General features: G+C 39.7%; 3 protein-coding genes across 3 annotated transcripts; all 3 read left to right on the top strand.

The window, feature by feature from the left end:
- The first annotated feature begins 10,269 nt into the window (after nucleotides 1–10,269).
- LOC143876858 (E3 ubiquitin-protein ligase RSL1-like) lies at nucleotides 10,270–13,850 on the top strand. The gene is made up of 2 exons (XM_077378545.1): nucleotides 10,270–11,108; nucleotides 13,656–13,850. Exons 1-2 carry the CDS (start codon nucleotides 10,516–10,518, stop codon nucleotides 13,771–13,773), a joined length of 711 nt encoding a protein of 236 aa, XP_077234660.1. The 5' UTR covers nucleotides 10,270–10,515; the 3' UTR covers nucleotides 13,774–13,850.
- Nucleotides 13,851–15,344: 1,494 nt separating this feature from the next.
- On the top strand, nucleotides 15,345–17,110 carry LOC143876857 (E3 ubiquitin-protein ligase RSL1-like). The gene is made up of 2 exons (XM_077378544.1): nucleotides 15,345–15,976; nucleotides 16,699–17,110. Exons 1-2 carry the CDS (start codon nucleotides 15,375–15,377, stop codon nucleotides 16,769–16,771), a joined length of 675 nt encoding a protein of 224 aa, XP_077234659.1. The 5' UTR covers nucleotides 15,345–15,374; the 3' UTR covers nucleotides 16,772–17,110.
- A 9,076-nt stretch (nucleotides 17,111–26,186) lies between these two features.
- Nucleotides 26,187–26,985, top strand: LOC143876430 (E3 ubiquitin-protein ligase RSL1-like). Its single transcript, XM_077378124.1, has 2 exons — nucleotides 26,187–26,736; nucleotides 26,879–26,985. The coding sequence occupies exons 1-2, from the start codon at nucleotides 26,187–26,189 to the stop codon at nucleotides 26,983–26,985; spliced, it is 657 nt and encodes a 218-aa protein (XP_077234239.1).
- Nucleotides 26,986–27,809: the final 824 nt, after the last annotated feature.

Genomic DNA, 27,809 nt, shown 5'->3' with positions numbered 1-27,809 from the left:
TGTATAAATATTTATATGAATTATATGTGAAATGTAGTTTGTACTGAATTACCAGAGATGCGCGATTGCGCATGTGCGTGTCACTAGGTGTTGTTGTTGTTAAACCATTACGGACGACTGTCTTGCTTATGTGATAGTTTCTAAGTGTAATTGTGCTTATTGTAGCTTTTCTTGAAGTTTCATCTTAAAGTTATATAATTGGCATATGTTTTCATATGTTTCCATACGTTTCTACGATTTTACAGAATTTCCTACCAAAACCGAAACGCTTCCGTTTCCGTGGCGGCCGAAATCGAACCCGAAATTTAAAAACTAGCATGTATAGTCCGCTTTCTTACAAGGAAGAATTATCCGTCATACCACACAATACACAATTGCACACAATTCCTTTTCTGGTTTCTATTTTCTATTTGATAACTTGGGGAAACGTTCTTTTCACTTTCTTCATTAGTTCAAATCATTATTAGATGTCTGATAGCCATTAGATTTGGAATTCTATGAAGTTGGAGGAGATAGTGGAAGGCATCAAGTAGTAGAACTTTGCCAAGTAACACAAATGCTTCAATTCAGGTTGGTTTTTAACCTACTATTTCATGAGGGCAATAGACCTCATTTATGGGATTCCAATATTTGGGTGAGCACCATGGGCATTACCATCAAATTCTGTGTGAGGAAACCGACTTTATCATTTGTCTCTTTTTTTTTTATGAGTAAGCTGGGGTTAGGCGCGAACCCCGACCTCATTTGTCTCTTTTTGAGTGATCTTTCCATATGCCTACTATTCCATTATATTTTTTTATTGGCAATGATTTATTAAAGTAAAAAAGGGGGGGGGGGGGGGGGGGGGGGGGGTGGTGAGAATGTCATAACAAGCCCATTCGAAAAAGGAAAACATACATGGTAGAAAATCAAGTAGGAGGAATGTATGAAAACTACAGGTCACTTCTGGCAAGATGATTTTCCTCACTATTTGCTTGCCGCCAAATTTGCTGAAACTTATTAGGATGTCCTTGACCTTATTGAGGACATCTTCAATTGCATTAGCACACCTCCATGGATACCTTGCACCCTTGCTCACCCAATGATTAACTTTATGGGAGTCTCCTTCCACAATAACTGTGTATAGCCATGCATTCTATTTCCATCTTTTCGCTAGTTGGAAAGTACGAATTGCTTGATGATTTTATTGACATCCTTCTTAAGCCCGGGCCAAAAAAGGCGATGTTCAACCATCGCAATGGTTTTACCTCGACCAAAATGCCTTGCAAAACCTCCTACAAGTAATTCCCACATGACTCGATATCTGAGAGACGTGTCACGAAGGCAAAGCCAAGTATCCTTAAAAGATACCCGTCATGGATGAGTCTTACGAGACAAGTATCTTTAAAAAGAAATGCGAGAATTTTTTATTTTGTTGCCAAGTCTTCTCATTTCTTATTTATGAAAGTGATAGCACTGGTAATTGCATGGGTGAGAGTTCTCCCTTCTTTTCAGTTCGTCTCGGCTTTTGACCTTTGGGAGGGTTGGAAGGAGGTGTGCTCTAGTGAGGAAAGGAGGCCATCAATTTTCCAAGAATGGGAGGCTTCGGTGAATAGGCTACTCAAGTTAAACTTTGTTGGATCTATCATGGGTAACCCTGGTCCTGCATGGATTGGAGGAGTCTTAAGAGACTCAAGTGGTGATGTAATTTGGGCTTTCTCAGGTCCAATCGGGAGAGCAAATGCAAGTGAGCCATAGGTTAGAGCTGCCAATCAAGGAATAAACTGTTTGAAAAATGATTACATGGACAAGACAATTGTGGAAGGAGATTCCATGAATGTCATTCGGTGGCTTAGAGGGACGGTTGTCTCTCCTTGGAGATTCGCCCACTTCTTCGATGATATTCAGGACCTCATAGAAGGGTTATCAATAATTTTTGCGCATATTAGAAGGTCCGCTAGCAGTGTGGCAAACTTGCTTGGGATGTCGTGGGGAAGCATGGGTTGGAGATGTTTGATTTCCTCCCCCCTTGATCTATGTTTACTTTTTTCTGTGTTTCTTTATGCTTTCCTTGCTGCATCTATTTGTACCAACTCGGTCTTCCCCTCTTTCTTTTAAATGGAATTGCTACCATTAAAAAAAAAAGATACCTGTCATGGATGGAGTGATCCATGGCGTTGTCGTATTGCCGAACAATAATATCGATATAGATTGTGTCAAAGTCTTTGCGGAAGGAGTAGTGCCTTTTCAATTGCTCAAAGCTAGTGACATGTATATTCATGGAGTGTAATATGTAAACTACTCAGCTAAAAGCCTTAGTTGCTATATCCTCTACTCCTGCTCAATGCTTAGCAACAAAGGAATACTCATGCATGAACTCTGCCCACTTACCTTGTCTATGGCTAAGTTTCTTTTGAGAATTCAGGTAACAAAGTGCATGATGATTAGAGTATAGACAAATTCCTTTGAAATTAAGTTGTGCCTCCAACGTCGCAGCGTGAATGACTACATAGTGTCCTTATCCTATGTTGAGAATTTCTTCTTGGCCTTATTGAGTTTCTCATTCTGGTAAGTGATAGGGTGCCCTTCTTGAATGAGGACTCCTCCTAGCCCAACTTTCGGCGCATCACATCAAACCTCGAAGACCATTGAAGTCTTGAAGTTGTAGCACTGGAGTCTCCGTCATCTTTTGTCTGATGGTCTCAAAGGCCTTAGTTGCTGCCTTTGACCATGTGAATTGGCCTTTCTCAATGTGTCCGTGATAGGAACGATGATGGTTCTGAAATTCTGCATGAATCTTCTGTAAAAGGTAGCCTATCTATGGAAATTTCACATCTCTTGGAGGTTAGTAGGTACACGCCAATTGAGATAGCTTTCGTCTTTTCATGATCATCTTTTTTTTTTTTTTTGAAAAGCGACAAATTCCATTAATGTTAAATTAGCATTAGGAACCAGTAGTCCCGTCCTGCTTACAAAAAAACCATTCCTGATGACCCGGGAGATCCTAGGTCCGAAGTAAAAAACAAAAGGAACAGTAACCTTACAATCCCTTCCCTTCATCAGATCATATGGTGCCTTGATCCCTCCGAAGCTCATCACCATCACCACCCTGCAGGGCTCGACTAAAAGGAACATTTTCCAAGCTCGTCCAGTAGGCTTTGAAGGTGGTTGATCGGCAAACCCTTGGAAGCAGCATTCAGATTCCTTTCCAAGAAACCAGGGCTTTTTCGGATTTCAATTTCTTCCTCCAGATAAGAGATACTAATCTCCCTCGAAATTTCCCATAGCCTTTTCCGCTTCCGCCTTTCCTCGATCAAGATTAAATTTAAAAGGGGGTGCTTGTGCAGGGGCGAATGGGTATCTTTCACAATAGCAGCCCCACAGAGATTGAAGAACGTAAGAGGGCATTCCCTAGCTTCTTGTTTAAAAGATTTTCACTGTTTCTCCAGTAGTTTTCTAGAAATCTCCTGATGAGTAGGGTCATTGATGGAAGCCCTCTCTTCGTCATAAAACATCCTTCTCATCTCATTAAGAATTTTTTCCAACGTCATTATCTCCATGATCAGCAAGAATGTGATTCCTGCTGCATTGGATCTTGGTCTTCCATTTTACTTACTTAGAGGTGAAGAGTATCCTGGAAACCCAGAAAAATCCCGTCGGTTCAGACTAGCAAAAACAACTTATCTCACCACCATTAGGGTACCACTAACCAATACCCAAATGACATAACCCATAATTTTTTGTAATTGCAATTAGTTATTACTTTTGACCTTCCATCCCATCCTAGAAAGCCTTTTCGACTTACCAAAAATTACAGAGCAGCTGTATGAATCAAAGATTTTAATGATACTTGCTCCTTTTTCAAATCCCCCTATTTATTATGTCATTAATTATCAAAACAATATTACTAAGGAAATTGAAAGTATTCCTATCCCAACCATAGAAACAGATCCCCTATCCGATTCCAAGGAGACCGGGGAGACCTTAATCCAAGAGCCGCACTCACCCTAGAGGGTTGGGGAATTCGTCCAGAGCTGACCAAGGAGGCCGCAATGAATTCCTTCTTACTTACCAGACCTTCAGAAGGGAGTTTATGACGGCCAGGCATCTCAAGTTTAGTGCTTAGCTTCTGTGTCAGTCTAGAGGTCAAGTTTCGAGGTCTGAACCCTTTAGCAGCTTTTAGAGCTTTCCTCAGAAGCACCAACCTGTCCTTTCGGCTCAACCGACAAGCTAAAGAAGCATTCCCAGAAGACCTAGTTGACTGATAGGGACCCTTTAGAGTGGGGCCCAAATTGGAACGAAGTGGACCCGCTAGATCACCTTCAATTTTGAAATTTGAATTCAAATCCAAAGGGACGTTCTCAATGATTCAACGAATCTCCGTCCTTGATTCTCCTGAAGCGAAAAATCCGACCCTGCCGCCGGGGGCTGCCCATCTGGGATCGAGGGATCCTTTTCCGAGGAGAGGGAAGAGCCCAAACAACAGCCTGGATCATGGCCCGAGACATTGGGGTTCTGGATTTTAGTACGAATTAGGAAGTCTTGATCCCGGACCCGAACTAAGATAACAGAAGGCACAACTTGCCACCGTGGGATGCCAATTTTGGCAGATACGAAGCACATACATTGGTTATGGCTCCCTTCCATTTTCACCGCCAGTACTCGCCCAATTGAGCTTCCCAGGGCTCAACCGTTGAGGTGGTCCAAACATGGAGGGGGCATACCATAAAAATTAGCCCAGTGGGCCTCCATATGTTGGGGGTACTTACAACTACAAGGGATCGACGAGGATAACTGATTTAGCCAAAGATTTGATCCTAGAGCCAATGCTCCTGCAACGTCCTCTTTTGAGTTAAACATGAATACAACTTTTGTTTTAGATAGGTTACATGGACAAGGGAGGGAAGGGGTGTCCCAGGCTCCTTTGGCCCATAACCACAGGTCATTAAGCGTCCCAGAGTTGTCCTTCCTTCTTCCTATCAGGCAAGCTTTTAGAGCTTTCATCCTAATGTCCACTTTCTTGCCGAGATAGATAAGAGTGGAAAACCTCCCTCAATCCTTGAGGATATCAACCCAGAATCTGGCCATCGATCATCTTTCTTATAGGATTCTCGATTGTTGAGGGTCTCAACAAGATTTGAGGCATCTTTTCTCTTTTTTTGTCAAATAGAGAAGCACCACTGACATTTCTCCCTCCATCTAAAGCTTAAGTAGTCACAAGGTAAGCAAGTCCAGTCACCCTGTCTTCAGACTGATTTCCTCCCAATTTCTTCCGACCCCAATTCCTTTTTTGTATATCGATCATGCTTTAACTGATACTGCTTACACCAGCGACAACGCCTCCGCCATTTGAAATTACAATATGCACACGATAAGCAGTGCCAATCTCCCTTCAAAGCCTCCCTCACGATAAGCAGTGCTAATCATCTTTTACACCCTCAATAGAGACAACAAAGCCCGAAATTTTACATTGGACATCATGAAAGAGCACTTTTTCAAATTAGAATCAAGTTTCTCCTTGCGAAGAAGTCTTAATATTCGTTGAAGATGTAAAAGATGCTCTTCTTTACGCTTGCTATAAATATGCCATCAAAATAAAAAAGAAACTTGCCAATGTAAGGTTGGAATACCTTGGTGATAACCCTCATCAAAGTAGTGGGGACATTGGGAAGGCTGAAGGACATTACCAACAACTTGTAGAGTTCGTCTTTCGTTTTGATTTTTGAACATCAATTTCAACTCATTACCAGGTCAAACCCTGATACAATGGAAGCTGCTTCTCAGATCATTCTTGATTTCTTGGTGAACATAGTTGATCCTATAATCATGCCATGCATGTCGTCGTGGGATGTGGAATCAATACTTGATTGTTATCTTGTTGATTGCTTGGCCGTTGATGCACATTCTCCAGCTGGCGTCTTTCTTGGGTGTGAGTAGTGCTAGAACGACACACGGACTTAGGCTTTCACGTATAAAGCCTTTCCTTAAAAGCTCGTCAACTACTTTAATTTCGCATGTTCTAATAGGTTCATTCAAGAGGCAGGTATAGTTGTGGCCCTAGAACAGGGTCAATGGCATGTTGGATGTCTCACTTTGGAGGCAACTCGTCTGAGAGTTCATCTGGAATCACATTGCAGAATTTATTCAAGACTTCTTTAGCTTCATATGTCATCTCTACATGTGGTCCATCTAAAGGCTTGGTTATCACTATTGTCACAATGGCATAAATAATGTCAATCTCCTTGCTTTCCACCCTGAACTGCTTCTTTGTGAGCAAGTGCAACATTCTCTTGGCTGGGAGTCTCAAGTGACGTGGGGATTAGAAGGAAACACCACCCATCAGGTTGCCTTTTAAATAGACGGGAAGTTGGTTTCCAAACAATCCGGCTGGATATGGGAAAAGGTAGGCCCGGGCATATGATACTTAGACGAGGTTAAGCTTCCAGAAGAAGTGGAGCAGAGTAGAAAACCCCATTTTGCAACATCAATGCACTCAGAACAGGTCCAATGCCCAGCTTGCCAACATCATTGAACTCTAAACAGGCCCTCCAAAGCCCAGTAGCAACTCAAGGGAGCATGCCCACATTATTTTATTTTCCTACTAAACATAATTTCTTATTAGGCAGACAAATGCCCACATTATATTATTTTTTGGTTGTTGGTTGTGTCTCTGAAGAGTGATGGGCACACAAAAGTTGTATGCGTTTCTTCTTTCTTGTAAGCTTCTTGAACAAATAAGGAATTGTTTGTTCTTTGGAAAATCAGTCAGTTTGTACATACAACCATGTTTAGATGAATTTCATAGAGACAGCAAATTGGCTGATCGTTAGATTGCTACATAAACACGAGTTGTTTTCATCTAATGGGTGAACGGCGTAGTTCTATTGTGAATTTTGAGTTTTCAAATAGTAACTTCATCACACTTGAGATTTTATGGCCCCTCTTTAAGGTATCGACTTTGTGAGGCATTCTCAAACTTGAGATTTTATGGCCCCTCCCAGAAGAGATTACTCTGCTCTCATCTTTCTTTCAACTTTTTTTTGGTTAAAACATTGTAATATTTTTGAATAAAACAGAGTAATAATCCAACTTTCATTTAGAACTGGATGAACTATTGTTCATGAAAATGATCATTATATAAGAGTCGTCACATAGAGAACTGCTTTATCTCTGCAAAATCTACAAACTCAAAAGAAAGTTTGTAGCCAGAATGCCAGATTATGAGGTTGAAAGGTGTTAGGCCCCAATCTCTCCTGATTATAAATCAATTTCTACCAGAGATTTGGATGATTTTTTATTTAGAAATCTCGATCAACAACAGCTACGCAACTATATTGCTAAAAAATGAGAACATGGCTGTACATAATTCAAATCAAAAGGGAAAGAATCTCAAGAAACACAGATTATGGTTCTGTTTTGAGAAATCAAGTAATCCTAGGAACCTCTGTGTATAGTACGTCTTGGCTGGGTTACCGTTTTACTCATACGACTACCTACAACTCGGAACTAGAATTCCGATTTTTTGGGAAATCTCTTAGCATGCAAACATCAACACAATGCATTTTAACATCCCCACAATGCAATTAGAATCCTGAATCTGTACTATCAATAGTGACTTTCAAGATGCAAGTGAAGAACCACCAAGGCAGAATTATGACCATAAAATCAGACCAAAATGAAGTTAGAATCCTCTAAATCCTCAGATCTGATGGAGAATTTGTAGATTAAGTTCATTTCAAATGTGAGACACATGAAATCTTCAGATAGAGATGATTTTCAGCAAATTCATGTTGAAATTCAGATGGTTCATGTTGTGAATTCTGAATTTCAACCAGATCTGATTCAAAAGAGAATTTGAACTTCAGTTGGATCTATTACTTACTAAAACCTCTCAGATTAAATTAAATATGCTACCGAAAAGGAAATTCTACATTATGGAGGAATTTCTATAGAAACGGATTTCAATGTTGTTCTAACCCTTAGGGGCCGTTTGGATACTCGGATTTTAGAATCCAGGTTTTAGTATGGAAACAGTGTACAAGAGGGTTCATGATCAAGCTGTTGTCTGCTATCCGGATAGTGTTTATTGGATTTTAAGTAAGAAATCTAGGTTCTAGAAATCTCTCCTGCAGCTTGAGATTTCTAAAACATGGAAATATGGGATGATTTGCTACTCTCTTGCTGACGGAAAGAAGGGTGAGAAATCAAAAAACAACAGCTGGTCTCCTTCTCTTGTCTCTCATGTACAATTTTGAAGAAATCCCGGATTTCAAAATCCGTGTACCCAAACGGCCCCTTTAAGATTGAAAAGAAACTTATCAAAACTTGAAAAGAGGAATGCTAGACTCATGGAGAAAAAGGGCAGAAGGGCACGCATTCCTCATTTGGGAAAATGACTTAAAAAATCAGATCTGTCTTTAAAAAAGGGCGAATTTTTTAGGACTTAAACCTCAAAATCAGATGTGGGATTAAGATCGGTACTAAACTTCTATTTTGCTTTATTTTCAGAACGGAATTCAGTTTTAGAAGTGTTTTCATTCAAGTAAGTCAGGTTCCCTAGGATGGAATCAAATCATGTGGGTGGTCCCAAGTCATATCATCCCCATATATAAATGTTCTATGGTAGTGTTGTACTTCTAACGGCTATGATCCTGATGGCCCCACAACCTTATTGGAAACTGTAATTTTGTGTGGAATGCTAAAATGAAGGAGGCCCAGGCAACAACCAGCAGCACAGGCGTCCCATAGGATGCACGTCTCTAGGGGTGCAACTTGGGTCGGGTTTTACCTGACCCGAATCGACCGGACCCAAAATACCCTGAGTCGGGTTCTTAAATCATGGGTCTTGGGAGGGTGGGGTTTCAGGTTGAAAAAACCCGACTCAATCTCGGGTAAGGTCGGGTTTCATGTTGAAAAATCCGAAACCCGAACCCGACTCGAAACAGATAAATTCAATATTGCACATGTGAGTAATATCATTGAATTTGGTATTGTTGCATGTTTAAATGAATTTTTTATATGGTTATATGAAATTTATGGTTACCCTCTTTGGTTTCCGTATGGTAATAAGTGGAGTTTCAATCATTGTCAATAATTACAGAACTACCATCCTCTGCAAACCGGATTGCATTTTCTTGCTAGCGAGTCCTTGCTTCATAAGCATGGAACCGGTGTTTTGCATAACAAAAGGTTAAATGCAAGCATCTAAGCACTCATACACTTATATATACCTTTATGTTATCCCATGCCACTGAGTTTATTTCTCTCTGTGTTTAATCTCAGTGAGTTGAAGTTAGATAATGTAAAACAATGTTTCAACATGAAAAAACCTGACCCGACACGAGAATTATCACGGGTAGGGCCAGGTTTGGTAATCGTGGGTTTTCTGGAAAAAAAAAAAGCCCAACCCGAGATATTAAGAGTTAGGGGTCTATTTATCAAAACAAGGGGTGTTAGATATTAGCCCTCCTATTCTGGCACGATTGAGATATGAGCCTTGAGAAGTGGCTAAAAAACATTAACATCCCATTTTTGTTTCCTGATTTTTTGCTACTTCTCATGGGAGACACTAGTTTCATGAGTTTTATTTCCAAATTTTTACCCACCGATTTATCATGGGAAGTCGTGCGGTGACATTTTCGTTATTTTGTAAGTTAACTTGGGCACTTTGCCCAGCAGTTATCCTTCTATTTCTACTATAAAAAACTGACACTGAAAAAGGATAAAATGGTTTTTCTCCCCCGCCCTGTTCGTTTCAGATTGTGACATCCGATCAATTGGGGCCCCACCATCGGTTGTAAACGAACAAGGGGAATGATTCTGCAAGAAGCCTCTATGATCTGGGCCCACGCACATGATATCTGCACAATCTCAATTAATTATCCTTAAATACCAACTTGCACAGGGTGAAATCGTGTTCATCGCAACTTTTCTAACCATCCGTTCGTAGAATTTGAATGTGGACCACAAATTATCTAATCTTAACCATCCATTCCTCAGCTATGGAGTAGAAAGCTGGGGTCATCTATAACCGCAATTTTCTAGGTATGTAATCTCAATGATGGGATCTGCTACAAATGAAAGGTCTGGATCATACTAATTTCTAGTGGGTGGGCTTTTCAAACTATATTCATTCCCCTTCTTTAGAAAAAGGGATTTGGTACGGAGAATCTCAAAAGGCAGTTCGCACATGGGCTGTTGCATGTGAGAGCAGCCACCTCGGATGAATTAAATTAAGACGATAATCTGAGCCTGTATGGCTGCTCTCACATGCAACAGCCCAAGTGTCGCTAGCAATTCCCTTAAAAATTAAATGTCATGGATGGCATGGAGGTTGCTTTTTCAGCCAATTCCTATTCTCTCTCTCTGCACAGAAGTTACTGTGGAGCCCGGCCGAGAACCCACCAAAAGTTTCCTATAATCCTATCTGGGACTAACCTAGGGTAAAACCAAGGAATACGACCCAAAATTTGTTTACTTTCTGTTTGATATAGATGCACCAAAACCCACAACTCCAGTTCACAAAATATCAAAGCCATGGGAAACACAGTCCAAAAGCTAGGGTGTTTTGATTTTAAAGGAGAAGAGTGTTCTAGCTTCATATGCAAGATCTGCTTTGAACCCATGTCCCCAGATCAGAGATTCAAGAACAAGAGATGTTCACACCCATTGTGCGTGGATTGTATATCAAAGTATATTGATGCAAAGATCCTTGAGAACTCATCAAATGTGAAGTGCCCTGACTTGAAATGTAACAAATTGTTAGATCCTCTATCCTGCCGACCGATCCTCGGGCCGGCCTCATTTGAGAGGTGGTGCCACTCGCTCTGCGAGTCCATGACCCAAAGCTCAAAACATGCTTATTGCCCTTTTAATGAATGCTCGGCCTTGGTATTGAACGAGTGCGGTGGGACAATCACGAAAGCAAAGTGTCCATGTTGCAAGAGGTTTTTCTGTTTTCAATGCAAGGTTCCATGGCATTCAGGTTATCGGTGCAGCGAAACGGGCGATCTGAGAGAGATGAACGACATTATCTTTGGAAGACTTATGGAGATGAAGGGGTGGCAGAGATGCCCGAGCTGTGGCCGCTGTGTAGAGCGTACTTCTGGTTGCCCTGATATTACCTGCAGGTGTGTTCCTTTTTCTTCTTTTTACTTTTAATCTTTCTTAGATTCTTAGATTTACATGCCAACGCAGTAGATACATAGCCTCTTGGGGATTAGTGATATAAAATCACTTGGTATGGGGCATTCTCGGAGTGTGGTTTTATAGGTTAATTAAAGAGGGATTTTTTTTTCGTCTTTGGTTGGGGATTTTATTCTAAAGAAGTGGTGAGGGCTCTTTCTCTACAAAAAGAAAAAAAAAGGGGTTTTCTCTCAGCTAGGGATTTTCTTCTCTCCTCTTGCAAGAGCTTGGATCCAAGGTTGTTGGGTTCCTTTTATGGTGTTTTCCAGATTGTTAAGGCATTGTAAAGAGGGAGTTGGGTTTTTGCTTGGGTTGCAAGTGTTGGAGAGGTAAGGGTTTTCACCCTTGTTTGTATTTTTCCATCATTGTTAATGGATTTCTACTTGGTGGATTGCCCATCGATGTAGGCCAACTGCCTAACCACGTAAATCTCACGTGTCTTGATTTCTTGTTTTCTTCTTTATTTTAGCACACTTGATTTGTTGCACATACTCGTTTGGGCTAATTCCGTGGGTTACCCGTGGCCATTTGTGATTGTTTGCTTTGAGTAGTCACTGGTAATCGGATTTCTAGCGACGGGTTCTTGCCACAACAAGTGGTATAAGACTAATCGGGTTATGCACACAAGGTGTGTGTGAAATTGCTTGAGAGAGACAGAGTTTGAGAAATTGACAAGTCCTCGGTTTGAGGCGGAGAAGTTTGATGGGAAAAAGAATTTTGAGTTGTTGAAATTGAATATCTATGACTTGGTAATCCACCTGATTCGAGTGATAGAGAGGATACCGAGGTTGGAGGCAATGAGATTGTTTCGATCAGAGGATGAGTCAGTTAAACCAAGTTATGATGTCTTGCTTTTGATTGCAAATTTGCAATGAGAATGTGTTGAATGTGTTTAAGATAGATGACGAATCCTCCCATTGTGTTCAACCCAGAGCATGTAAATGGTAGAGCAGAACACAATTTTGATGGCTACTGTACTTTGACCTCTGCCTTTGAAATGATCTCTGACTCATTGCTCTTCGTCTAAGAGCTTTTGCTTTGGTTTTCTTCGGTATGTAAATCACCAAAGGACAGATCTCCACACCAACGAAGAGTATGAGCATGGAAAAAATAGATGATCTGTGACTCCGTGTCTTGATTTGCAGCCCTGCATAGGGGACCAACCGTTTCTCTAGTGGAGAGTAGAAATATTAATCGATCTCTTGTGCTCAGCTTCTTCTGGAGTGCCTTCCAGGATATGAAATGAAACTGAGGCGGGGAATGTGGCCCTTGAACCAGATTGTTGAGTGGCAAGGAACAATTTTTTCCTTTGAGCGAAGCTCGTTTTAGGTGCTCTTGCTGGAGAATGCCCCATACTAACCGGTCCTCCATTTCATTAATCAGTAATGCAGAGTAGAGAATCAGTTTTAGTTCTGAGAACTGGGCACTACTGGGGATTGGATCCCATTGGCCATCAGTTAGGAGATGCCCGACCTTAGCTTGCTGTTGTATAGAGTAAAATATTATACCAATGGATATCTGGTCGTCTATAGGTCCATTTGGATGCCATGGATCAGTCCATAAGGATAAATGTCATGTGTATGTAAAAACTGTCAATCCTTCAATGGAAAGATAAGAAGACAAAAATTTGCTAAAAATGTATTAAACAAAAACATACAAGATTTAAGCCTGGTCAATTGTAAGAGCCCAGCTGGAACCAGTCCATAAGTTTTAAAATCACGATCTTCATATTTTCACCCATTTCTTTGGCACCTTTCACACTCCTATTTAGAATTTTTCCATTGGTTATGACAATTCTCAATTGGGGTGAAGAGTCAGATCAGGTTGAAATTGATTTAATGAGCTGAACCCAACCGAACCCAATTTACTAATTTGCTTTGCGAGTCATGTTGAACTTTGAGTTACAATTCAGGTTGGAAATTAGGTTGTTTAGGCTGTGTTCTTAATAAAACCCAGACCTAAATAAAGTCATTTAGCATAATTAATTATTACGAGAGATGACACATTGTACTTTCGGACATATTCGGGGCTACAAGCGAACATTATTCATACGAAATCGACTCAATTATTTTGAGGTAAAAATAAATAAATAGAGTGAGAGTGTGTAGGTGTAAGGAAATTTACTTCTATAAGGTTTTTAATAGGCGCGACTTGTGATTTCCTATTAATTTTACATACAGCAATCAGTCCATTAGATCATGAAAGTTTTCGTTCATCGAGATGATATCTGCTTGCTAGTCGATCTCTAAAAAATTTGCAATAATAACGTATTTAATAGTTAAAACTTAAAAGAAATTTATATTTATAAGGTTCTAAATAACCTGGGTGGCCACTTTAGTTTTCTAATTACATATAGTATTTTTTAGTGATTACTCTGTCACGTCCAAGGTGTGGGATTCTAGTATAAGTATCCATCTTCAAATCAGCATTTTTTTTTAAGTTATCATGTTGGTTAGTTTTTATCATGACCGTGGGGTTGCCTTTTGGTGTAGATGCCGCATCCGTTTTTGCTACAAGTGTGGAGTAAGATCTACTGCCTTTCATACTTGCAAGGCTAGGGCACAATCAGGGATTACTTCTCTTGGTTTGGTGGGTTCCTTCCCAATGTAATTTTCTCTGTGTTGGTTTTTTTCCTTTTTTAAAATGGTGAAAATATATTATATAAGAAACAACCACAAATTTCTCTCTCTTGGTATGATAAGAACCAGCCTTCTCATGTTGTAGTCACCACCTCTTCTTGAATGAATGTCTTAGGAAATAAAACGGGCGATTGATATTTTTTCTTGGGAGAAAATAAATGTACCCCTTGGATTACAAGGTGCATCCATCTGGGTCATGATCCGTTTGGATCCTAAATTGGTCCGAACCTAATTGGAGAAGAATTTCGAATTGGACCGTCCTAGATCCAATAATAAAAAAGTTTAGTATATTAGACAACAACAATGATAATCAAGATCAAATTTTGACTTTTTTTATTGCTTAACTCCTTCTCATAAATAGAAAAATGTTGAAAATACCCCTCTTTTTTTCTTTTTTCTTTTTTGAATGGTCAAGAAAAAAAATTCCCCTCTTAATTTAGTTTTGCATTCAAAATATACAGGCCGGAGTATTTTGGTACATATATGGATTTTAATCGGACATGGGACAGTCCATTGGAATACATACATTGTCATGTGCTGGTCGGACGCGATCGGATCCATTGATCAAACTTGCGACCACAAGTCCAGCCCATTACTCTTTTCTCGAGCTTGATAGGATGATCATAAACCCTTGATCAATCAAGCCTCATCTACAACCCTACGTTGGATATCTAATGGCTTTAACATCACATTAATTGTATAAACACCTGATCCTACATTCAACGGCAAATATTAGATATTACTGTATATTGAGCTTTTCTGAATGGTGTGATTTTAGGCCATTGGAGATCCAACATAGAGTAATAAAAAAATGTGGCCAAATAGATTAACGATCCAAATCTATCAAGGTAGGGCCCACACTTATGAGAGGATTGGATTGCAAAATAATTGTGATGATGCAATCCAATACAAGATAATCCACTATGTAAACACAGAAGGGGAAAGCAATAAAAATTAAAAAAAAAGGTTATATCTTTCCTTCATTCATAAGTAACCCGATGGTATCTTCTTTTGTTCCATGCTTTCGGTTTCAGCTTCCACGTTAGAAAAAGACGACCATGGTAGCATTGGGCCCACCAACATAGTATGAGAAGCCTAACATGGGCCCGCCCACATGGCATTAGCATGATCCAAACCCTTAATTTTGTAGGAGATGACTTGACCAAAAAGTTGCACTGATCGGATGATCCCAACTGTTTACTTCTATCTTTCAGATGAATCCCGTTTTCCCAGCAGTGCTCTTGGGATATTTTAGCCATTTTGAGGGTAAAACCGAGACTGGAAGTCTGGAACCGAACAAATTAGCCCACATTCACATTCGGTTTTTTTAAAATGGCAAAAGTACTTTACTATGCCACGTGGCGTAGGGTGATTTGTTCAGTTACACTCAGTTTCGCATTTAAACTAGCTGTCTCCTTATAATAAAGGCATTTTAGATGGGGAAACGAAAATGAAAGTAGCATCAGACCCCTTTGTAAATAAATAAAAGTGACGCTTGATGTATCCAATCAATCATCAAACTGTCAAACCTGCTATATACAAGCAATTCTACAGAGAGAGAGGGAGAGAGGGATGTCTAAAAATGAGGAACGAAGGAAGGAAATGTGTGAGTTGGATATGGAAGAAAGCAGCAATTCTTCTACTAGCTTATGCGAGATTTGCATGGAAGGAAAATCATGGGGAGAAATGTTCAAGAACAAGACCTGTTCTCATGTTTTCTGCTCTGACTGTGTAAGGAAACATGTTGGCGCCAAGATTGAAGAGAAAATAAGCATGGTCGTATGTCCCGATGTGAAGTGTAAGGAGGTATTAGAACCCGAATTTTGTCAATCGATCCTTCCATCGGAAGTGTTTGTGAGATGGGGAGATGCTCTTTGCGAGTCGATGATTGTTGCTTCTCATAGAGTTTATTGTCCATATGAGGACTGTTCTGCACTTTTGGTTGCTGATGGGGAGAAGGTTAAAAGAGAAACAGAGTGCCCAAATTGTCATAGATTGTTCTGTGTTGGGTGCAAGGTTCCTTGGCATTCCGACATGGACTGTGAGGATTTTCAGAAATTGGATAGAGATGATCATTTGGTTGTGGATATAGCTAAGAAACAAAAGTGGAGGAGATGCCCAAGTTGCAAGTTCTATGTTGAAAGGACTGATGGTTGCCCCCATATTATTTGCAGGTTAGTTGATCATTCTCTGTGTGTGTGTGTAAGCTATTAAAGTAAAAATTACTTGGAGATTATTGTGACCTTTTTCGTTGGGGTTGCAACTTGTGTCGGGCTCAACCTGAACCCTACTGATTCAACCCGATTTCGGTTTGGATTGGTATTTCCTTGGGTTCCCGATTTAATTTCAGTTTGGTCTAGGGTTGAGGCCCTGGGCAACCGGATCCGTCCTCTAATTTTATTGCCATTTTAAAAATCACAGGGTCATTTTTTTTTTCCCATTTTTGACCCAGGGTGCGAAACAACACGGGGCCAATACGAACCCAACCCGACTCAACCTGATCGAATTTGAACAAAAGAAGAAAAAACAAACGGGTTAGACAGGTTGCGTTAAGATAGAGAGATTTAGGCCATTTTTTTTTTAATGATAAATCAGTGTGTCCAAGTGGTGAGAGAGGGGTAGGGCAGTGGGAGGAGAGAGAGAGACAGTAGTTTCATGTTTTTTGTTTCCTGATTTTTACATCCCGAGAGTCCGAGACACCACCGGAAGTAGGGGTTGCGTCAAGTTAATGTTGAGGTAATGCTATCTCAGGTTGGGCTAGGGTTGGCCTCAATCTGACACAACCCCACCTAAATTGCACCCCTATTTCTAAGGCAATTGTATATTTTGATTCTTGGGTTCTGATTATAATGTTTTTGCAAGTACCTAAGAATATGGTTTTAAATGTTTGGTTCAGGTGTGGGTTTCAATTTTGCTATGGCTGTGGAACAGCATGGATTGATTCTCATGGGGGTTGCGCAGCAGTGTAGAGAGAAACAAACTGTCGTCTTACCAGAGACCCATTCAGGTTCCTCTTAAGTCCTCTTAAGAGTCCGGTTATATTGGAACGTAGGTCGTCTCAACTTAATAGTATACATCTATGAGTAGTGTTTAAGATACTGGTCTTTATCACAGTGAAACGTACATTTATTTGCCTCTTAACAGAGACCCATTCAGGGTTTAGCTTGAACATAGTTTGATCTTATTGGAACCCTAAGATCCCCGAAGAATGGAATGGTACAAGGTTGAACGGTCGTTGATGCTTCTGAAGTTTGTTTTATATAATGAATTCAAGGATGAGGATGAAATGGAATTGTTTGATGACTTCACTTTGTTTGATTGGCTTAGATGATGTTTTTTATAGTTCATTAAATGTTACAAATTAGCTCAACTTGTTGGATATTTGGCTACAGTTGTTTCACATACTTTTTTCTTCCTTGTGCTTTTTTTTAAAAATGTATTCTAGTACTTTACTAAAATATTTTAAGACTCTGGGACAGTCTTGGCAGGTAAATAATTGTAAGATAACAGAGTGGATGTTAGACTCTTCTTTAATAGTCATTTCCTATGTGGATGGGATGTGATCTATTGATCCAAGTGCGGCCTTTGGATGGGCCTGACCCCAAATCTGGCTCATTACTGTTGACTTGACCTTGATTGGATGATCCTAAACCCTTAATCCATCAAGCATCGTTTAGGGTTTCGTCAAGGAAAGATAAACCGTTGATTTTTGTTGTTCAACAATCTTGATTGCATATACCTGTTCTATTGTGGACCCAATTGGATCTCGACAAGAACTTTTCGACTGAAAAACCTCAACACCCTAAGTTGGATATCTAATGGCTTCAAGATCACATTAATTGGATGATCCTAGCATCCATCTAAATGTAGTTTTGGTCGTTAACATTGAATGTGCTCCGCCATACCTACTTATAAACAAGTCCACCTTCAATTGCAGAAATAAGTTATTGTTTTATGTTAGGATTGTATAAGATGGTTTAGATTGTTTAATCAGCCATGGGTATTTGATGCAAGTGTGCTTGCAGGGATACTTTGGGTGATGGTTAGCTCAAGTAGATGTAGGTGAGAGCGGGCTGTTAGTAGCCCAATCATTCCACACAATTTGTTTCCTAAACTAGATTATTTCCAAAGGGACAAATCTTCAATCTCCAATAGAAGGCTTAACTCAATTTTCTTAGAAACACAAGCAACTTCGAAATGTTTTTGGGCTCTCGGTTAATTGACTATGGGACAGATTTAAAGTGAACCACAAGGCATCACTATCAAAGGTTATTTTGGATGTTTTATGGGCAAATATTTAGATTGGAATCAGCACACCATTGCCTTGTAAAGTATATAACTACCACAAACGGAAGCTATACAACATCACTTTAACTAGAGAATTTGATTATAGCACATATTAAGTGCAGAAACGTCATTCACATGCAAGACCATTGAATGGCATATTCCATATATATGACCAAGCCAATGCATGTAGCATCATGGTCTCGGTTTCTACATTTGTAGTCTCTTGTAGGTCCAGTACTTGGATTACATTAGCAATTCCCACTCGAAAAGGGAGGTAGGTTAGGAATATTGCCAGGTTTCGAGTGGCGGTGGCAAGGGAAAGGCTCAAAGTGCTCTCGGTTTACATTGTTTCTGCAGCTTGCAAACCGAATGCTGATCACACAAAAAAAATTCTCAGGTTACTTTTTTTTTAATGATTCTCAGGTGACTTGTAACAGATGATAACAATAGGAATTCGTTCAAAGATTATTGGACCAATGTCATTTTTTTTTTTTGCAATCCGTGCTAAAAAGTTCAGCTCGCTAACTTATGCCATGAGGATCTTGTGATTTAACAAGTTTTGAACCAGATCTTCAACTCTACTTGACATCAACAGTGAAAAGATGCTAAAAGGGTTACAGATCACTTACCGAACTGACTTAGGAATGGAATTTGAAAGCAAGATTCACGATTCTCCAAGAGTTCTAGCAGATTGTTGGCATGCAATCTCCATGAATTCCACGATTCCAGCAACAAAAGATCAGTTGTCCATGCAAGGGATGGGACATCCCCGCTTCTTCTACCCCTCCTCCCCTTTGCAAAATTGAGTAAAAAGCCTTTTGATTCTCGAATGATTTAGGAACATCCGGTGCGTGATCTCAACCAAACAATGTCTTGGGAAGGCAATACGCTCGAGTGTTTTGGATTGAAGTGACGGCTCAAGAGGGAAGTCGCGTGGTGACATTTTCGTTATTTTGTAATTTAACTTGGGCATTTTGCCCAGCAGTTATCTTTCTACCATCTAAACTGACATTGAAAAGGATAATATGCATTTCTTCTCCTTCAGGGAATGATTCTGCAAGAAGCCTTCTGTACGAGAAGTGTATGAGAAGCTTGATCTGTGCCTGCCCACATGATATCTGTTGAGATTTGTCAAATAATATCAGATCATGATAAGATCTGACCGTTTATGATCTTGGTGGAGGTTGGTTTAAATTAGGACGTGGTAGATTAGGGAAGTTGGTTAGATTAGGATGATTTTCTTATCTTTATCTCATGTTTATCTCCAAGTGCTTATTTAAGCACTAGTTATTGTTAATTGTAATTACATCAGATTAATAGAAAATCATCAGAATTTTACATGCTATTAGAGCGGGTCGATTGGACCTCGCAGTGCTGATCACAACGCAGGCATGTTGTTCTCCGGCAGACGGCCAATATAATCAGCCGCCTACCCAACCAATGATGATAACCCTTTAGCATTTTTTTAGCATACCAATTTCTTTCATTTTTTGTGTTTTTCTCTTCATTACCCTTTGTTTCCATCCTACAATCTGATCATCATCCGAGATGTTGACTATTCCATTGCAAAGGATCATTCATAGTGTAGCTCGATTTGCCTTTTCATTTGAGATCAACCAATATCAACAGCTTTTGCTTCTGCCTTGTGGAGCGGAGCGGCACCTCCTTCGACGGTCTTGATTGACATGCATATAATCCTTTATCTTTTCATTCATGGATGAGTTCTTTCTCTGGATGAGTTCTTTCTCTTGCAAAGCTATCATGCATGATGGAAAGACTGATGCAATGATGGAAGGATGCCACCTCAACTAGGCATGGCATGCCATTGCATGGGAATGTGTGGAGACTGTTGAAAGACTAAAATGCGAACCAAGGAGATATTCTTACACCCTTCTTTGTCCTTTCTAGTTGCCATTGATTATTGATACTTACACCCCTATATTTTGCACACTATCTAATTTCTCAAGGTTTCGTAAGTTCTTTGATGTTTGCCACTAATTGTTGTCCTTAAGCCGCTAGTTGTAGTTGTTCTTTATCTTCTTTTTCTTCCATTTTTCCAAACTATTTCAGTTGAGGTGCTTCAGTCCGTTGAGGTAGATGCCTCAAACCCTTGGGGTGCGTGTGCCTGAAATAGTGGCTACTCTATTCAATTGAGGTGCTTCAGTCCCTTGTGATAAATGCCTCCCTTGGAGTGCGTGCCTGAGAGAGTTGTCTTGCCCATCAAGGCTCATTCTTGCCAATTTTGGCATTAGTCCATGGTGACTCTTTTCATATAGGCTCATCCATCAAGGCCTTGAGTCTATCTTCGTTGCTCGTCTTGCAAGCGACTTCATTTCGACAACCAAAATCTATGGACATCGGCAGGAAGCATCAGTCAGCATTAATGAACCTTCGTCATCAACTTGGTATGCATTACACTAGAAGAATCGGCAATATTCCACTTGAGTGTGTTGGGGGTGTTTTTATTGTAATTGTTTGGGAATTTTTATTGTAATCAATTTGGGAATTTTCATTGTATGCAAACGTATATAGATTTTCAATCAATATACGTTTGAGGGGGTGTGTTGAGATTTGTCAAATAATATCAGATCATGATAAGATCTGACCGTTTATGATCTTGGTGGAAGTTGGTTTAGATTAAGATGTGGTAGATTAGGGAAGTTGGTTAGATTAGGATGATCTTCTTATCTTTATCTCTCATGTTTATCTCCAAGTGCTTATTTAAGCACTAGTTATTGTTAATTGTAATTACATCATATTAATAGAATATCATCAGAATTTTACTATCAGCACGATCTGAATCATTTATCCTAAAATCCCAACTTGGATAGGGTGAAATCATGATCATCGTACCATTTCTAACCATTCAATCAAAGAATTTGAATGTGGACATCAGATCATCTAATCTTAACCATCCATTCCTCAGCTATGGAGTAGAAAGCTGGGATCATCTGTAAAGCACGATATTCTAGTTATGTCATCTCAATGATAGGATCTGCTACAAATGAAGGGTCTGGATCATGCTAATTTCTTGCAGGTAGGCCTGCATAAGGCTTCTCATGCACTTTTAAAAATGTCTAGAATAGCATCTTGCTGGTGCAAAATTGGAGCCCAAGAACCTTCCCAAACTTAGGTGATTGGTTGCCAAATAATGAATTGCCTTAATGCAAAAGGCCACACACAAGGTTAACAAGTTAGGAATAGAAACTTCTAACATTATAAGCAAGAGGCCCTCCACCAACTACATTGAATTTCATTTTTTTGTTTTGAATAATTTCCTAAATAATCACAAAGGCCGATGATAGGAAACCTTCTGTTGCCCATTTCCTATTCTCCCTGCATAGAAGTTGCAGTGGGGCCCAAGAACCCACCAAAAGTTTCCTATATGTGGGTAACCTAGGTAAAACCAAGGAAGACGACCCAAAATTCGCCTACTTCTATTTGATATAAATACAACAAAACCCAGGACTCCAATTCACAAGAAATCAAGCATGGGAAACAGAGTCCAAAGCTTAGCTATCGGGTCTTATGATTTTAAAGGAGAAGAGTCCTCTAGCTTCGTATGTGAGATCTGCTTTGAACCCATGTCCCAAATCAGTGATTCAAGAACAAGAGATGTTCACACCCATTGTGCTTGGATTGCATATCAAAAGTACATTGATGTAAAGATCCTTGAGAACACATCAAATGTGAAATACCCTGAGTTGAATTGTAACAGAATGTTGGATCCTCTATCATGCCAGTGTGCGACATTTGAGATGTGGTGCCACGTGCTCTGATAGCCAACAAAAGCCGCACGTCTCACCACCTCCCAATTGTCGCACGCTGGCATGATAGAGGATGCAACAATCTGTTACAATTCAAGTCAGGGTATTTCACATTTGATGTGTTCTCAAGGATCTTTGCATCAATGTATTTTTAAAAATGTCTAGAATTGCATCTTACTGGTGCAAAATTGGAGCCCTAGAACCTTCCCAAACTTAGGTGGTTAGTTGCCAAATAATTAATTGCCTTAATGCGAGGCCACACACAAGGTTAGCAAGTTAGGAATAGAAACTTCTAACATTAAGCAAGAGGCCCTCCACCAATTAGATCGAATTTCATCGTCTCGTGTTAAAAAATTTCCTAAATAATCACAAAGGCCAGTGATAGGAAACCGTACAGTTGCCCAATTCCTATTCTCTCTACATAGAAGTTGCAGTGAGCCCAAGAACCCACAAAAAGTTTCCCATATGGGACTAACGTCAGGAAAAACCGAGGAAGAGGACCCAAAATTTGTGTACCAAGTACACCAAAACCCACGAATCGAATTCAGAAGAAATCAAGCCGTGGGAAACATAGTCGAAAAGCTAGCTATAGGGTGTTTTGATTTTGAAGGAAAAGAGTCCTCTAGCTTCATATGTGAGATCTGCTTTGAACCCATGCCCCCAAATAAGAGATTCAAGAACAAGAGATGTTCACACCCATTGAGCTTGGATTGTATATCAAAGTACGTTGATGTAAAGATCAAATGTGAAGTACAGACTTGAATTGTAACAACTTGTTGGATCCTTTAACCTGCCATTTGAGAGTTGATGCAAAGATCAAATGTGAAGTACCCTGACTTGAATTGTAACAAATTGTTAGATGCTTTAACCTGCCATTTGAGAGGTGATGCTACGTGCTCTGATAGCCAACAAATGTCGCACCACCTCTCAAATGTCGCACGCCGGCATGATAGAGGATCCAACAATTTGTTACAATTCAAGTCAGGGTACTTTGAATTGGATATTTTCATCAATGAACTTTGATATAAAATCCAGGCACAATGGGTGTGAAGATATCGTTCTTGAATCTCTGATTTGGGGACATGGGTTCAAAGCAGATCTCACATATGAAGCTGGAGGACTATTCTCCTTTAAAATTAAAACACCCTATAGCTGGCTTTTGGACTGTTTCCAATGGCTTGATTTCTTGTGAATTGGAGTAGTGGATTTTGATGTGTTTATATCAAATAGAAGCATACAAATTTTAGGTCGTCTTCCTTGTTTTTACCTAGGTTAGTCCCATATATGAAACTTTTGGTGGGTTCTTGGGCTCCATTTCAACTTTTGTGAAGAGAGAATAGGAATTGGGCAACAGACAGTTTCCTATCAGTGGCCTTTGCGATCATTTATGAAATTTTTTATAGATGAAATTCGATGGAGTTGGTGGAGGGTCTCTTGCTTATAATGTTTAGAAGTTTCTATCCCTGACTTGCTACTCTTTTGGGTAGCCTTTGTATTATTTGCTACTGTTCACCTAAGTTTGGTAATGTTGGGATTGAGCCTCTAGCTCGATGGTAAAGGCTTTGCTTTTCAGCCTAGAGGTCTGAGGTTCAATCCCAGCTAACCTACCAAAAAAAGTATGGAAGGTTTGAACCTTGATCCGTCAAAACTCATTTAGAGTTTCGCCAAGGAAAGATAAACAAACCATTGATTAATGTTGTTCAACAATCTTGATTACACACTGTATGCGACCCAATTGGATCTCGATTCGAACCTTTCATCTGATACACCCTACGTCGGATCTGTAAGGGCTTCAAGATCACGTTAATTGGATGATACTAAAATCCATCTAAATGTATTTTTGGTTGTTGAATGACGTCCGCCATACCAATGTTTAAACAACAAGTCCACCTACAACTGCAAAAATTAGTTGTTGTTGTATGTTACGATTGCCTGATTGGCGATTGTATCGGAGGGTTTATATTGTTTAATCAAAATGGTCATAGGTTATCAAACATGTCACCAATTAGATCAACATGAAATCATGCAATCTGAGAAGTCACTCTTGAAGATTGAAAAATGACAAGGGTAATGTTGAGGTCACAGACTTAGCCCGAGAAGCCTTATATGGGCCCACCGACATGACATTAGCACGATCCAAACCCTTAATTTGGTAGGCCCTATCATGGAGATGACATGACCAAAAAGTTGCATTAATCTGATGATCCCAACTGTTTGATAGATGTCTTGTAAAGGGACGGTTAAGAAAAATGAGTAACAATTCACATTCAATCAAGAGACGGGAAGAAAAAAGAAAAAAAAAGCCACTCATCTGTTTTACTTTAGCTTTAAGATGTACCCATCTTCATTGCCTAGGTGGAGGACTGGGTGGGACCCAACCAGGCATGGGATGGGTTTAAAGAGCCCAGCCTAATGCATTCCATTACCTCACATGTTCAAGTCATGAAAAGGAAAGGGCGACCTATAGAAAGGTCTAAATGGAAAGCCGTGACAGAGTGAGTGTCAAGTAAGGTAGATGCAGACACATGGAAGAATGTTACAGTCCCAAGTTGGGGGCCTGCTAGGGACGAGACTTGGTGGGACTCATATCGGTCTGAGATAGATTTGAAAAGCTTAGCATAATGTGTTCCATTAGTCCTGGATCTTTTGAGCATTTGACCTATTGCTTGGGTACACTAAGGCTCTCACGGACGCAATGCTGCCATTATAGTGAACATATAATATATTTAGGGAACTGATAAATCCACCCCTTTTCTTTACATGGGACACCCCGCTCCAGCTTGGTGGCAATCAGGCCCGTTGAATCCTTCCCACGTGAAGTACATTAGCCCCTCCCCAGTCATAGATACACTGGAGCCGGCTGTCCCAAGTAAAAAGGGGAGCTACTATCACTTCCCTGTATTTATCGGTGGTGAGACATCAAATTTACATGTTAGATCATTAAGCATTTAAGACACATGGAATGGGAAAATGCCACTTTGAAAGCCATTATGTAAGATATGTGACTATCATAAGGATTATTTAATTTATTTTCATAAGATTATATGCAAAATAGACTGCATGTATTTAAAATTATGGGCAAATAATGTACATGAACAGTAAAAACCCTCATCCTGCTATATTTATGCCCAGTTTGTTTTTTATTTTGATAAGTGATTATGAGTCCAACACCAATTATTAACTGAAAATTAAACGTAATTTTCAATCCAATAATTGGTTTTGGGTCTCACAATTGGTTGTCAAAGGAAGGAAATTCGCCCGGGGGGCGGAGTGAGGATATATACGTTAACGGAAAAGGAAGAGGTTTTGTAATGAAGAGAGAGAATGGATTGGGTGTGAAGAGTATAAATCCCATGCTGCTATATATTATAGATAGATACACGGCAACTATTGTAGAGAGAGGGAGGGGGAGATAAAAAAATGAGGAACAAAGGAAGGAAACGTTTGCCATTCAAAACAAATAGGAAGGAAATGTGTGAGTTAGACGAGGATGAAAACAGCAAATCTTTTACGAGCTTTGCAAGATTTGCATGGAAGGAAAAGCATTGGGAGAAATGTTTAGGAACAACAATTGTTCTCATGTTTTCTGCTCTGAATGTGTAAGCAAACATGTTGCCGCTGAGATTCAAGGGAAAGTAACCATGGTCGTTGATGGGACATAAATACGGCGCGACTCCTAAATCTCGCGACGTGTCCTCCATGCACCAATGGAGCTTAACCATCATGAAGAAATGTGCTGATAAACGGCGAGACCATACGGTTACGACACGTGTCACATTCTCGCCGTCCAAGCTTCATCATCATAAGTTATGGAAGGGATTATCCAGCTAAACCACGCGCGCAGTCAAAGACGACCATGGTAGCATTGGGCCCACCAACATAGTATGAGAAGCCTAACATGGGCCCGCCCACATGGCATTAGCATTATCCAAACCCTTAATTTTGTAGGGTCTATCATGGAGATGACTTGACCAAAAAGTTGCACTAATCGGATGATCCCAACTGTTTACATCTATCTTTTCTAAGTATTTTTTTTGGCTTTTCGGTTTTTTAAAAATGGCAAAAGTACATTACTATGCCACGTGGCGTGGGGTGATTTGTTCAGTTACACTCAGTTTCGCATTTAAACTAGCTGTCTCCTTATAATAAAGGCATTTTACATGGGGAAACGAAAATGAAAGTAGCATCAGACCCCTTTGTAAATAAATAAAAGTGACGCTTGATGTATCCAATCAATCATCATAAACTGTCAAACCTGCTATATACAAGCAATTCTACAGAGAGAGAGAGGGAGAGAGGGATGTCTAAAAATGAGGAACAACGGAAGGAAATGTGTGGGTTGGATATGGAAGAAAGCAGCAATTCTTCTACTAGCTTATGCGAGATTTGTATGGAAGGAAAATCATGGGGAGAAATGTTCAAGAACAAGACGTGTTCTCATGTTTTCTGCTCTGACTGTGTAAGGAAACATGTTGGCGCCAAGATTGAAGAGAAAATAAGCATGGTCGTATGTCCCGATGTGAAGTGTAAGGAGGTATTAGAACCTGAATTTTGTCAATCGATCCTTCCATCGGAAGTGTTTGTGAGATGGGGAGATGCTCTTTGCGAGTCTATGATTGTTGCTTCTCATAGAGTTTATTGTCCATATGAGGACTGTTCTGCACTTTTGGTTGATGATGGGGAGAAGGTTAAAAGAGAAACAGAGTGCCCAAATTGTCATAGATTGTTTTGTGTTGGGTGCAAGGTTCCTTGGCATTCCGACATGGACTGTGAGGATTTTCAGAAATTGGATAGAGATGATCATTTGGTTGTGGAGATAGCTAAGAAACAAAAATGGAGGAGATGCCCAAGTTGCAAGTTCTATGTTGAAAGGACTGATGGTTGCCCCCATATTATTTGCAGGTTAGTTGATCATTCTCTGTGTGTGTGTGTGTGTAAGCTATTAAAGTAAAAACTACTTGGAGATTATTGTGACCTTTTTCGTAAGTAATTAACTAAGAGAGTTTTAAATGTTTGGTTCAGGTGTGGGTTTCATTTTTGCTATGGGTGCGGATTGGAATGGCGTGAAAATTATCATGGTCGTTGTGGATCAAGGTAGAGAGATGAAGGAAGCTGGTGGTCACCAGTAATGATTTCAATCAATCAGAAGACAGATTTTAGGAATGTAGATCAACTCAACTTATCAGCAGTACAAATTTTCTATTGTTTATCAGTTTAGTCGTGTCAAGATATTGACAGATGCTCATCTATTTGAATCCGACAGAGACCGATTCATGTTTCAACTTTAATCTGATTCCATCTTTTATTAGAACCCTAAGATTCACAGAGAGGTATGAGGTTTCAATGCTTTTTTTTTTTATGGGTAAGCTGAGGTTTCATGGCTGTTGAGGCTTCTGCATTTATTTTTATATAATGAATTTATGGGTGGTGATGAATTGAAATTTTTGGATGAGTCGATTAAACTTCTAACCACATCCGATTGGCCTCGGTGATACGTTATATAGCACATTAAATGTTATAAATTAGCTAAATTTTGTTTGTCGCCTGTTTGGTTACAGTTGATTGATTGTAATATTAAATAACCGCAAGTGCACGGATCGCGTGTAGTCACTGGTCGAATTCAGGGAAGAGAAATCTTGTTTGTGAATCCTATTATTGTACCGATTAGAATACTAGCTATGATATAATGTTGTCTGGCAAAATCTCAGAATTTTCATGGACTTGACCTCGGAGCCAACACTATATATAAGCGTATATTCTATTTAATCCAAGAATCAAATTCAACTAAGATCTTTTTTATTTAAAATCCTAATTTAGGCAAAGTGTACCAAAGTTCTAATAATCTCTTTTAACTACTTATCTAATTTAATTAGAAAACCAAAATTCTGAGGGCCTAAGTTAATTGGAAATTTGTAAAAGTAATTTAGAATAATAAAAACCTTAATTCAATATA

Source organism: Tasmannia lanceolata, unplaced genomic scaffold (assembly GCF_043159265.1).
Source record: "Tasmannia lanceolata isolate RefF3 unplaced genomic scaffold, GAP_Taslan_0.1 ptg000005l, whole genome shotgun sequence".
NCBI classification, from domain to species: Eukaryota; Viridiplantae; Streptophyta; class Magnoliopsida; order Canellales; family Winteraceae; genus Tasmannia; species Tasmannia lanceolata.
This window is presented reverse-complemented; position numbering and strand designations above follow the sequence as displayed.

What these genes read in the sequence shown, in the direction of transcription:
- LOC143876858 (XM_077378545.1), top strand. Translation starts at nt 10,516, where the DNA reads ATGGGAAACACAGTCCAAAAGCTAGGGTGTTTTGATTTTAAAGGAGAA. An exon ending in TGCCCTGATATTACCTGCAG is followed by an intron (nt 11,109 to 13,655) that starts GTGTGTTCCTTT and finishes CTTTTGGTGTAG; the next exon opens with ATGCCGCATCCGTTTTTGCT.
- LOC143876857 (XM_077378544.1), top strand. Translation starts at nt 15,375, where the DNA reads ATGTCTAAAAATGAGGAACGAAGGAAGGAAATGTGTGAGTTGGATATG. An exon ending in TGCCCCCATATTATTTGCAG is followed by an intron (nt 15,977 to 16,698) that starts GTTAGTTGATCA and finishes TGTTTGGTTCAG; the next exon opens with GTGTGGGTTTCAATTTTGCT.
- LOC143876430 (XM_077378124.1), top strand. Translation starts at nt 26,187, where the DNA reads ATGTGTGGGTTGGATATGGAAGAAAGCAGCAATTCTTCTACTAGCTTA. An exon ending in CTATGTTGAAAGGACTGATG is followed by an intron (nt 26,737 to 26,878) that starts GTTGCCCCCATA and finishes TGTTTGGTTCAG; the next exon opens with GTGTGGGTTTCATTTTTGCT.